This window comes from Ptychodera flava, chromosome 7 (genome assembly GCF_041260155.1).
Source record: "Ptychodera flava strain L36383 chromosome 7, AS_Pfla_20210202, whole genome shotgun sequence".
In the NCBI taxonomy this organism is placed as follows: domain Eukaryota; kingdom Metazoa; phylum Hemichordata; class Enteropneusta; family Ptychoderidae; genus Ptychodera; species Ptychodera flava.
The window spans coordinates 43,817,884-43,831,518 of NC_091934.1; the positions used below are offsets into that span (position 1 = coordinate 43,817,884).

The 13,635-nt window shown below is 34.7% G+C and overlaps 1 protein-coding gene across 2 annotated transcripts in view; it reads left to right on the plus strand.

Annotated features, from left to right (window-relative positions):
• The window catches only part of LOC139137640 (uncharacterized), a 65,578-nt gene that overhangs the window by 23,835 nt on the left and 28,108 nt on the right, over positions 1-13,635 (plus strand). Inside the window, exons 6-11 of one of the 2 annotated variants that reach the window (XM_070705837.1) lie at positions 2,824-3,045; positions 3,414-3,897; positions 5,395-5,483; positions 6,308-6,355; positions 6,881-6,928; positions 8,628-8,675. In XM_070705837.1, the coding sequence (XP_070561938.1) occupies positions 3,770-3,897; positions 5,395-5,483; positions 6,308-6,355; positions 6,881-6,928; positions 8,628-8,675 (361 nt within the window). In that variant the 5' untranslated portion in view covers positions 2,824-3,045; positions 3,414-3,769. Of the gene's footprint in view, positions 1-2,823; positions 3,046-3,413; positions 3,898-5,394; positions 5,484-6,307; positions 6,356-6,880; positions 6,929-8,627; positions 8,676-13,635 lie in introns of those variants that run through there. The other variant, XM_070705838.1, reaches the window with a different exon arrangement.

Genomic DNA, 13,635 nt, shown 5'->3' on the forward strand with positions numbered 1-13,635 from the left:
GTCTGACATCGTGTACATGAACTGTCATCAGAGGGTAGGCCTAAACCGGTCATACTTGTACAAACGTACTATATAGAAAGTAACAATTAATTCTATTTTATCCTTTATGATTACTAATCATGAATCGATACAAATAAGAGTTTTAATCTCAACGCCTGGCGCGACACCAAGGGCTGAGCCCTATATAATACCTCGGGTACATGTTTGAGCCGCAGAAAAAAGTTATTGATCCTTGGATTTTTTTGCAGAGCTACATACATGATGAGCAAAATTGTTTTGTATTTTTATTTCAAACCAGCAAAATCCCCCAATAGTTCCATTGTCACTGATGACTTGGAATCTAGAGTTAAGAAACTTTTCACAATAATAGAAGCATACATATACAGTCAGTGTTGACAGAACAAAGTTTGAGCATTTCTATATACTCCCAGAAGAAAATAAAACTTAAAGGCACAAATGCCTGACACCTTATATACCTTTTTTGCCACGTAAGTGAGTTTAGGAAAAGTATCAGGCAGTTGACCATATTTTTAATATGGCAGATTTCTACAGGTAAAACATGTTAGACTACAGAAGCCAAAATAAAATGTTAGGCTATCACATGTAACAGCTTCTTAGCTCCGCTGTCAGCGACGCAGAGCTTATCAAATAGGTTGATTTTCCAGTGTTGTCCGTTGTCCGTCAACAATTGCCTTCTCCTCTGAAACTGCAAGTCCGATTGCTTTGAAATTTTATATGCAGTTCACTTGGGGTGACCTCACTTAAGTTCGTTCAAATCTGTGGTGAAATATGCATATTTCTATTTTTGGGGCATTTTATGTGTTTTTGGTAAAAAAATCTTCTTCTCTGAAACCGCTTGTCCAATTGCTTTGAAATTTGATATGCAGTTTATTGAGGGTGATTTTAGTTAGATTTGTTCAAATCGTGGTGAAATTTGCATATTTGTGTTCTTAAGGCAATTTTTATCGTTTTTGGTGAAAAAATCTTAAAAATCTTCTTTCAAAACTACCAGATTGCTGTCAGATAGCTTTGATATTTGGTACATATGTCCTTAGGGATGATCTATATCAGATTTGTTCAAATTGTGCAGAAATATGCAAATTTGCATTTTTAAGGCAATTTTGCCATTTTTGGTCAAAAAATGTGTATTTTCAAAGCTACTCATCTGATAGCTTTGAAATTTGGTTTACAGGTTCCCATAGATGAACCAAATGATATGCATTGAAATTATGATGAAATCTACAATTTTGTATTTTTGGGGCATTTTTTCCATTTTTGGCCAAAAAATGCATTTCTCAAAAAGTACTGGTCTGATAGCTTTGAAATTTGGTATACAAGTTTCTACAGATGAGCTAAGTAATATATATTGAATTTCTGATGAAATCTGTAATTTTGTATTTTTGGGGCAATTTTTGCTATTTTTGGTCAAAAAATGTGTTTTTCCAAAACTACTCATCTGATAGCTTTGAAATTTGGTATACAGGTTTCTATAGATGAACTTAATGATATTTATTGACATAATGATGAAATCTGCAATTTTGTATTTTTGGGGCAATTTTTTCCATTTTTGGTCAAAAAATGTGTTTCTTAAAATGTACTGGTCTGATAGCTTTGAAATTCGATATGCAGGTTCCTACAGATGAACTAAATGTGATATTCTGAAATTATGATGAAATCTGTAATTTTGTATTTTTGGGGCAATTTTTGCCATTTTTGGTCAAAAAATTTGTTTCTCAAAAACTGCGAGTCGATAGCTTTGATATTTGGTATACAGGTTCCAAGGGATTATTTTAATATATGATATATTGAAATTATGGTGAAATCTGCAATTTTTATTTGGGGGGAATTTTTGCCATTTTTGGTCAGAAAATTTCATTCTCAAAAAACTACTCGTCAGATAGCTTTGGTTGACATGTTCTTAGGGATGATCAAATGTGATATATTCAAATTATGATGAAATCTTCAATTGTGTATTTTTGCAGCTATTTTAGCCACTTTTTTCTGGCCACTGAAATGAGCTATCAAAGATTTCCACCTTCTTCATCAACATGTGTTAAAAATAGTTATTCTCTACATAAACACAGCGGAGCTATATCGGCCGTTAGGTCGCTTGTTTCCATTAGAGGGATTATATTAGTGTTTAAAGTATTTATTAGATCATTATCATATACTCATGCATACCTCTTTTCAATATCATCCACTTTGACCCCCTAGCTGATGACAAAAACTATTGAAGTTAGCGAGAATTGCACTATTGTCTCTTGGCATTACACTTTGTACTTTTCATATTATTGAAGGGACATTTGCTATCTTTTGACCCTTTTTTCACCAATATTTTGCAAACGAGCAGTTGCTGATGTCGTTCGATTTATTGAAAGATGTCTAAAAAATGTCGACCATAGACAACTTCCATTCATTTTGCCTACACTGTGTAGAAAAACCTCGGGTCAGAGGTTAACAGTAGCCCACCTAAAACCTCTGACCCGAAGTTTTTCTACACAGTGTAGGCAAAATTGGATGGAAGTTGTCTATGGTCGACCATTTTTTAGACATCTTTCAATAAGTCGAACAACATCAGCAACTGCTCGTTTGCAACAATATTGGTGGAAAAGGGGTCAAAAGATAGCGATAATGTCCCTTAATTTGACCCCATGTTTTCGGCTCTTTACAGCACTATAATAATTGCAATGCAGCAATGTATATTTGCTGAAATTTCAAAAAAATTTTGAATGGGCTAATTAAAGGGGCAATTCAAAGAAATAATGTAATACTTAAGGCATTATCTCAAATTATCCAAAGTGATTTTTATTTCTTTCTGTACAGCTTTGTCCATAACTGAAGAAATCTCAAAGTCAAATCATTCCAGCTTTAAGAATTCATCAGAGGAGATCACAACTACAAAAGCTTTAGTACAAGAAGCTAATGGTGGAAATCTTATTATAATGGCAACAGTTCTTGGACTCGTGGGAGGCATCATTGTCTTTATTTTGCTTTGTATTATCTTTCTCTGTGTGGTGAAAAGAAGACCACAATCTCGTCCCCAAGGTATTGGAGTTTACTCTCTCTCTCCATATATCCTCTACATTCTAATGACTAACTAGAATGTTCATTCAAAATACATTCCAATCTTCATATAAATATTCAACTATCAGGTGGCCATAAAGTTATGATAATGGACAATAATTGTGTTTTTCGGATAAAATCAGATTTATGGTTTACATGACAATGGTGTTTGCTGTATTTTGTTCGTTAAACATTTTTGATGTAGAGACCTCAATTTTCAGATATTCCTGGATGGTCCTCTTAAAAGCATTGTATGAATATCACTGGCTGATAGAGGGTGCTCAATCAAATATAGTCATAAGTCAATGAATTTATTGTTTTCACCACAATTTATCAATTTCCATTGGAAGGTGGAATAGAAGAGGATAGGCCTTGCCTTGCCAATGGGCAGCCAATGACAGAAAACATCGCCAATGGTCTGCAGTCACCGACAGGTCACCTCAATGATCACCCGCATAGAATTGCCTCCGTTCAACCATTACAGAGTACATGCAGACTTTCCTATTATTATCCATCAACAAGTAACGATGCCAACGGTCAATCAGCAATGAGTAACCATTCCAATGGCCAACCAACAATAAGTAACCACGCCAATGGCCAACCACCAATGAGTAACCTTGCCAATGATCTACCACCCATGGGTAACCATGCCAATGGTCAACCACCAAGAATGACCATGCCAACGGTCAACCACCAATGAGGGACCATGCCAACGGTCACCACCGATGAGGGACCATGCCAGTGGTTTCCAACAAGTCCACACAATGTTGCCTATTCACAACCTGTGCAGAATTTAAACCTTAGTGTTAATGTGAACATTAGTGGCCAAATGAGGTAAGATCTACTGTACAGAAACCCATATATATATATATATATATATATATTATATATATATATATATATATATATATATATATATATATATATATATATATATATATATATATATATATATATATATATATATTATATATATATATATATATATATAAAACTTTGGTGATGTTATACCGACATGAATTTTTAGTACATAATGTGGTAATTTGATAACAAGTACCTATTTTGATCTGGTAAACTGTATTTGGTGTCAAACTGCAGTTAAATTTCATCAGAAAAGAAAGCTCAGCTTGGTGATTTTAGCATTGATGAAATCGTGGAATATGTTTGATTGGATACCAAACGGCTAAAAATTACCAAGGTTTTAAATAGTTCAGATATCATACATTTCCTGCCATACAATCTTTAAGTAAACATGGTCAATAACAGTGTCTTTGCTCACACAAATATACAGCATGCCTGATGAAGATGCTAACTTAGGTCAAAATTAGAAAGGATTTCACCACAGTGAAAAGCTTATGTTGATCTCAATTTCATCACCCTTTTGAAATTTGTTTTTAAGTTGTTCCAAAAGTGGATGTCCCAATTGTACCGGAAGACATATAACAAAAACAGTGATGTTTATTTTTCCCTGTTGGGTTTCTGAACTAATGGTTATATGTTGAATCCCTCTATATATTTGGTGTGTGGGCAAAATGCCATTGGTTTAGTGTTTCATTTTAGTCAATGATATCTACTGTTCATGAAATATCAAGAAAAGTTAGCTGCGTTCCTGAAAAATATAATAACTTTATTACACTACTATATCATCTGTAAATATAGTATGGTAAAAAAATAATACTAATAACAATAATTTAAAAAATGAATATAAAAACATAAAATATATGGTAGGGATGGAGGAAAACCCATAATTGACATGAAAATAAATTTGACAACATTTTAACATCACATTGCAATTACCAGATGTATGCAGGTGATCTATAATTGATGTGGTAATATGGTAAGGAATACCAATAAAAGCCAGACTGCATCTGATGATAGTTTTTAAAATGATAGTTTCTATGTTGATTATGTTTAACTTATTATTTTGTAATTGCAGTTTGTAAACAATTGTGTTCCCGCTTGACTATATGACATTGTCAATGGAATTAGAATGCATCTTATATTCAACAGCACGGTTGTGGCATTTCTTGTTTCTTTGGCTAGTAACATAGTTCTGAACACATGAACCATTTCGGGATTAAACCATCTTAAAAATTATCACACAAGTGACATTGGGACAAGAGACTAATCAAATTTATGATTCAGTTCAATAACAATTAAAAGTTAAATGATACAAGAGATGTGGGACTATTTAAGTCACAATTTTAATTCCCTAATACTACACTATTTAGTTAATTGTATATCATATATTTGTTTTACATGTGGTCCTGCTGGTGGATTTTTTCAACTAAATATCCCATTTTTTGTATCACTAATTTAATTTTCATACAGCAACCCACCTGAGATCAATGTAAGTGCCAAAAAGGATGAAGATTTGACAAATGGAGTCAACAAAGATAATCACGGAAGAGATGAAGAAGGTACATGATAGTTATATAAAGTATCAATCACGTGCTCTTAATCCATGTGCCTTACATAACATGCGCATGTGCACACATGTACAATATATAGTACATTGTAAAACTCTCTGTCGTGATTCGTAAATTTACAGTAACGAGGTATGCATCATTTTCGAGCTCAGAGATGCAAAGAGCAATTTTAAACTGCCAGTTAACATTTTCCAGGACTGTTAATCAGTTTACTGTCTATTGACTGGGGAAATTTGAAAGTGCCATCTATACATGCACACACTAGAACACTGTTCATAAAGAAGATAGCAGTGTCATCTGTGACCAAGACAAGTCATATAATGATGGAGAAAACTATTGTCTATTTTTTGGCAAGAAAATTAGATACCGGTATGTTATAAAACAATTGATGGCGAATATTTGGTTATTTGGGTAGCAGCTAGTAAATAACCTTGATTTACCCTGGGCCTGACAACAACCTAAATTCATGCACTAATTATTTCAACAACTATATATATATATATATATATATATATATATATATATATATATATATATATATATATATATTATATATATATATATATATATATATATATATATATATATATATATATATATATATATATATATATATATATATATATATATATATATATATATATAAAATTTATATATATATATATATATATATATATATATATATATATATATATATATATATATATATATATATATATACACTAATTTACTTGAAAGACATAAGCTCTTTTATTATTTATTAATTATTTCTGTTGTCACTTGAATTTCTATCTTTGATATTATGTTCATTTCAGATGATTCTCTACCTGCTAAGGGAATGCAAGAAACTTTATCTCAACCAGGTGACTCTTGTACACTGTAATAAAAACTTCTTTCATTTTGTTTTATGTGCACAATTATACAAAACTCTGTCATTTCCCTACCTGAAAATATTGTTGCCTGAATACATGCATTTATGTGCCTTCCAGCAGGACACAATTTGCCCTCCTGGCCTGGGACAAACCATATATATATATATATATATATATATATATATATATATATATATATATATATATATATATATATATATATATATATATATATATATATATATATATATATATATATATATATATATATATATATATATATATATATATATATATATATCTATATATATATATATATATATATATATATATATATATATATTACATGCATATATATTACATGCATGTGAACCTTTTCAAATATTGCTATTATATGACATGCATGTGAACCTTTCAAATATTGCTTATAACACCTTGGCCATGTACATGCATCTTCTTGGCAATACTGAATGTGTTTTCAATACCCTGTCTTCATTTAAATGACTTTTCTTATAGATCATGTGCTATCTACAGCAGGAGTGCCAGCAACAGAATCTTCCTCCGGTAATATGTTAACGCTGTGTTTTCTTGAGATACATTTGCTTTTGTCCCGGTCCACTTAAAACTGCCCAATGTCATAGGCAAGAGTGAAGCAACATATTTGAGCAGCAAGCGAGGGGCCATTATAATTGGCATGTAATGAATTTTCCCACATTTTTTCCCATTGGCTATCAGCACTTCTACAGCTTCCCTGTTTCAGGAAAGATTATATGTTCATAATGTAAAGGGCTGTTGCAGAATTGACTGTGCTAATGCAGAGCAGCTAATGTAAACATACATGATATGTGATTAAGCTAGATACCACTTATTGAAATCTATTAGATGCTGGTCAACAACAGTAAAAATTGTTTGAAAATGCCCTGCATGTAACTATTATCATATAGCATTAACTGTGAAGCAGCATGTAATAAAAATATTATTGCCTGAATCCATGAATTACTATACCCTCACAGCAGGACACAGTTTACCCTCCTGGCCTGGGGCAAATTGTCACCTACTCTGGGGCACATAAACACACACACACACACACACACATATATATATATATATATATATATATATATATATATATATATATATATGTTGTTACGACCACGAGCAGTCGACAAGGCAAAAATGAATGTGGTCGTCTAATGCTTTTTTTAACGAGTTAAACGACTCCAAACAGACCCGCTGGCCGCAACAAAAGATGGTCAAACAAAGGAAACTATACACAATAATATGGTTAAAAATGTCTTATCCTTATTTAATCACAGAGTGTCTCGCAATGACAGCAAAAGAAACAACTATTTACAATATTGAAATTATTTGTACTACGAGCGTGACCAGGTATGAACAAAAAAACTTGTTTAAACTTTAGAAAATTAACAGAATGTTCACAGACCCGACGACGAGAGCTCTCTCCTCACTGTAGTCACGCTGGTTCTCAGTGCCCACTCCGTTCCGCGACGCGTCAGTCCACGGGAAACAGCCACAGAGCTGGACACACAAGTTCAGACAATATTCAGCAGCTTGACGCACAAGTTCAGACAATAATCCACGTGGAAGTCGCAACAAGAAACTCTTACCACTAAGACGTTTCTTAATTACAGGAATGTACTCACAGGCAAGTTACTAGAACTTCTTTAGACGTCTACAGCTACACAAAGTTATTTCCAGACCGCAGTCATAGTTTTCAGCACCAGCAAGTCGACTCAGACAAAAGCCAGTCAAAACCGGGCTCTGTCTTCAAAACTGAGAGGCTCCGCTCCGTGGACGTGGATATCCGACGACGCTCTACACGTGGCACGTGTAAAGGTTTATATACGGCAAAAGAAATAATTTATTCACAACACCTGGTCACGCAAACAAACGGCAAAAATACATTAGTTATCATCACCTGGTCACAAAGATAAGCAAAAGAAAACAAAAGGATCCAACTATGTCACATGGTCACAAGAAAAAAAAAGTATAGAGGGCGTTTCTGTCGTAACATATAATATATATATATATATATATATATATATATATATATATATATATATATATATATATATATATATATATATATATTATATATATATATATCACATCACAAGTGCATGTGAACCTTTTCAAGTATTGCTTATGGTACTTTGGTCATTTTTTGGTCATATACATCTTCTTGACAATACTGAAATGTGTTTTCAATACCCTGTCTTCATTTAAATGACATTTTTTATAGATCATGGTGCACCTACAGCAGGAGTGCCAGCAACAGAATCTTCCACAGGTAAGTATGTTAACCACTGTGTTTTCTTGAGATACTTTTATCCCTTGTCTCTTAAAGCGGGGTGCAGACGCTTCGGACCAAAACCAGTTCACCCCACACCATCTCGTACCTTAAATCACCTCGCACCAAAACCACCTCCTCCCAAGTACCACTTCGTCCATGCCACTTCGCCAAAAATATCACCTCATCCCAAAACAATGCACCTGCACCGTCCCAAATACCACCTCATCCCCAAAACCACTTCTCCCAAGTACTAAGTAAGCCCTGGTGCTGATCAGTCAGTCAGTAATGTCTACAGCTTTGCATTTTAAGATTCATTTTGCGGAGTTCATGCGTGCGTAACCTCCTGACATCTGTACCCAGCCGTTTTCCTGTTTGTGTTTGTCTCAGGGTCAGAGGGATGTACGCATCCTATACATGCACCATGCCTGATGGCTTAAACAGACAGAGCACAACTTATGTAATTGTATATGAAGAACATTCCTAAGGCAATTAAAGATATGTATCAAGGATCATCAAGCCTCTCCTAGTATCTCTATAATTTGAATTGACAACATATTATATATTTTCATTGTCATTCATGGCATTTCAATTACGTACTGTTCACGCCTATGAACTATGAAAATGTTTTGTGCTGAATTTATATGACACAAGAATGAGCGAGATAAGAGAAATATTAATAATATTCTGACATCTTAGAATGTGATCATGGCAGTGTATTTTATCTGGGGCATCTTACTCTTAACAGACAAACAAACAAAAATCAACTAAAATGATATTCTGCATACTATACCTGTTCATTAAATTTGTGACATTGGTCTATGACAGACTTACAGTATATTTTTCCAAAGAAATGTTGGAAGAACAATAATATAACCGAATGTAATTGAAGAAATTTGATGGCATCATCTCTGAATCAACTGATATCGGGGAACCAAGCAGTTATAGTATGCATGCTCATAAAAACGTAATTAGTCGACATCTGGCTTATTGAAAATATAATATTTATGGGGTAATGACAGATAAAAAATAAATTGCATGTTAGATCCATGATAGTTTGATCAGGAAATGAACTCACAAACTTAGCACAGTAGTCCTGCACTAACGAGTTTTGATTGTTCAGAGGTTATATTTGTCTGTGTGTAATATCAAAGCTGAAATGCATGTCCATAATTTGTCGAAGTCGGAAGACCATCACTTTGAACTGGAAAAATATACTAAGAATGCAAAATTATGTACACATTGTAATGAATCAATGTTAATTGGCTGAGATTGCAAGCTTCTTATCTTTGTGATAGAGAATTAAAATTACACCGTGAAAAGGTCCTAGGAATCTGAATATCCGACGTTATAAACTTGCGCATCTTATGCACTTGTGAGCTACATGTAACATCGAACCTCGCGTTCTCTAATTTTGGCAAGCTATATATTTTGTATCTTCTGTTCATATCAAATATTCTTAATAACGTTGTCACAGACAATAAAATTTCACTAGTTGTAAAAGACTGAAAGAGTCACTTCTTCTTTCATCATGCAATAATGATTTCATTTGTTCTCGTGGCAAGCTTCTAGGTAAGATGTAATGAATAATGGAGATAAAACAGTAATGAAAAATAATAAGGCTTATCCTGAAAATGCGACAAGAATTTACAACTTTCGTCGCTGATACCCTCAAGAGGCGATTCTTTGGTACACAGCTATAATGTTCTGTTTCTTGTAAAGAACTGGAGATATGTCTTCCGGATCCTATCGTAATTGTTCCTGTCTTCTTCTTTGTTTGTCTAGATATTTCTCAAATACACAATTAATCAAAATGACCCAATCGATTATGTAGTTGATACTCTTGGGAGAGGCGAAAGTGCACCTACCGACCCGATGCGGTGATTAAAAGACGGGCTGCCGAGTTGATTCACGAGTAACACAACTATGAGACCCCGGTCCCTCGCAAATAAGCTATTGATTGTACTTGTCAAACCAACAGATGTTGAAATTGTTGCCTTCCAATATTCTGATGAGAGAAAGCACAATCAATAGGAAAAAGTAACCATGGACAAACTGATAATGTGAAATCATTAACACTTATAGTATATACCGGTTACTGGTAACAGTCAGACGCATGTAGACTCTTGCCAGTCGCTTGTACCGCTTGGTTTGGCGTATTGGCGTAGCTTTCCGGTATTTGCTGGTACAAGGGACTGTACGCCTCACGCAATCCCCCTTGCTATTACATATGAGGTATCGCATCATAGTAATGGGTGGGGTAATTATACCATATTTGGATAGTTGAAGGTCATCCTTCAGGTCATACATTCATGTGGAGTATATGTATAAGTTAAGGTTTTTCGTTTCTGCCATGATCTTAAAAGACTAGAACTTACTAAGTAGAATGAATCAATTTTCAAACTTTTAAAAGTGATTTTTAGCATTGTATTTGTAGTCAAAACAATTGGGGTTCGGCCGTCCCTGGATTCCGTCTAAGTGTCGTCGGGCCGCGGGCCGTCGACTGTGCTAAGCCATACGGATAAAGTGAAGTGCTGTGAGCACAGGGAGACTGCCGTTGTTTGTAATGTCTTGTCACGATCGTCGCGTTGCTCGTGTATTGCTCCTGTCATATACATGTATCCAGGGATACTGTGCCTGAAAACCTAACCCAACAAGTTTCTATGTCGGTAAAACAACTCTTTGATTCCAAGATCCCCACCAGCTGGGCCCTTCCTTTACCACAGCCGCGCTGTGTTTCATATCAACTTGTCTGGAAAGCACGTACAATCTAGGAATAGCGCTGCAGTTTAAGCCCACCCCTTTCATGTTACTCGTTGTGACGTCACCGTCGCCTTTTTCATACGGTTCTGTGAGGGCGCATACAAGGTATAACAGTCCTCGTGCCCTCGGCACTCGATCTCGCGCCTTCGGCACTCGGCCTCACACTTCGGCGCTCGATCGCCTGCGTTGGATTGCTACCACACTATAATAAAGTGAATCCGGTCAAAGAAGGCACAAGGCACTGTCGACAGTCTAAGATGCATGGTGCTGATCGATCTCTTCTAAGTTCTCTGAAGCATGGAGGTAGAAACCAATTACTGGCGCCTTAGAGTAAACATGGATATACAAAAAGAAGCATTGCCTGAACCATGAATGTATATGCACCGATCATCTCATAACAAATTATTGACTTACCTCAAACATAGAGCCTAACTTTAAATTACGATAAAATAAATGGCGATGCAATCAGGACTTAGGACAAACATTTTTAAGAGTTCATACCTTGACCCTCCTAATAAAGAAAAAATCAGACTCCGCGGCCAGATACTTTGTAAGTGATAGTAACTTTATAACCAGGGGACTGTACAAATCACTTCAAAAGAATAGTCATAATTTGGTCACATATGCCTGGATTTCCTCAGTATATGCTTTGTTTGACTGTCAGGGCATTCAACACAAGAAATTTCACAAATTTGAAAGTGTGAATTTTGCAACTCATTTATGCCAGTTGCGATGGCCTATGGAATAGTGATTTGATGAGAAATTGACAAACAGCTTGTAAATATGCAAATAGTGGAGGAAAACGAATGTTTTATGACATTTTCATTCCATAATGTATGTATGTATGTATAGTGTATGGGTATTCCGTATAGCTTAATTTGTGTTACCTGAATAACTAATAAAGGGGCAGTCCTCAATCCATGGTTCTCGCATAACCTTGTTGACATTTGTAGATTACATGGTGTTAACCTATTGTTTTCCGAATTCCAATGATATTCTATCAAGTTGGTGAATTTACTTGTAGATGGAGTTGATAAATGAGCTGCCGTTTAGTATAAAATCATTATTTCCTCTGCTTGAGAGTTTTCACATGACCTGGCGAGAAATTAGAAGGGGTCATTCACAGAGAGCTCTCCGGTACTTGGTTTACGCACAGTCCCGTGGTGAAGGGGCTGTGGCTTAGAACGTATCCATAATCCCACTTTTGTTGACAGGTATACAGGCCGGAAACTGCAACAAGTAGCCTGAGGACCTCAAGACACATACAACGCCAACGGCTCCCTGTGTAAATGGTCCCCTGTGTAAAATACTTAATATGTTTTTGCGTGTAACACAACATTTCTTATGCAGTACTTTGTTTTCTATAATGGTGATTAGTCCACAAAGTAATAACAGTATTAAGCATGAGTACTGTATAACGGAAACCGTGAGTCAATACTTTAGTAGGATTTAACATAATTTAAAAATTGAGAAATTGTCTTTCTCTGTTTGATTTTCAACTTTTTCAAGCTGCCTGAGAACACAACTATTCCTGGGAAGGGGCTGTGTGTCCTCTCGGTGTGCACATGTCCTTAGCCTAGTAACAGTGCAGCGAAATATATTGTGTTCACTAGAATTGGATATCAGTGCAACACACTACAGATCCAGAAGCCACAAAAATGGTTTCTCAAATGTGGCTACTGGCTTGATTATAGGTGAGAAAAATTATTCGTGAGATTTTATTAGTTATAATAATAATAATAATAAGCTTTATTGAGGTTATTCCCTCAAAGGTGAACATAGTCAAGAACTAATACTACAAAAATAAGAAAAGGATATTTATCAAAAAATAATAAATATATATATATATATATATATAAATATAAGATATAACTTTATGCAGAATATGAAATGTTGGGTAATCTTAAAAAATATCTGTTTCTTGGATAAATGTTGTGAGGTATATCATGCTATCTGTATTGCTCATTATGTAGCAAAATTTGGCTTGCAGATCCCAGTTGTTGAAGTTTTCATTGTTGACTGCTATCGAGTCTAACAATTTTTGTCGTGATTGTGTATGACATGGACAACACATGATATAATGAAATTCGTCCTCAACTGAGTTAGTATCACACCTATTACAAATTCTGTCCTCAGCTTTTAGTTTTGGTCTCATGTGTCTACCTTTCTCAATCATCAGATTATGGTCACTTATTCT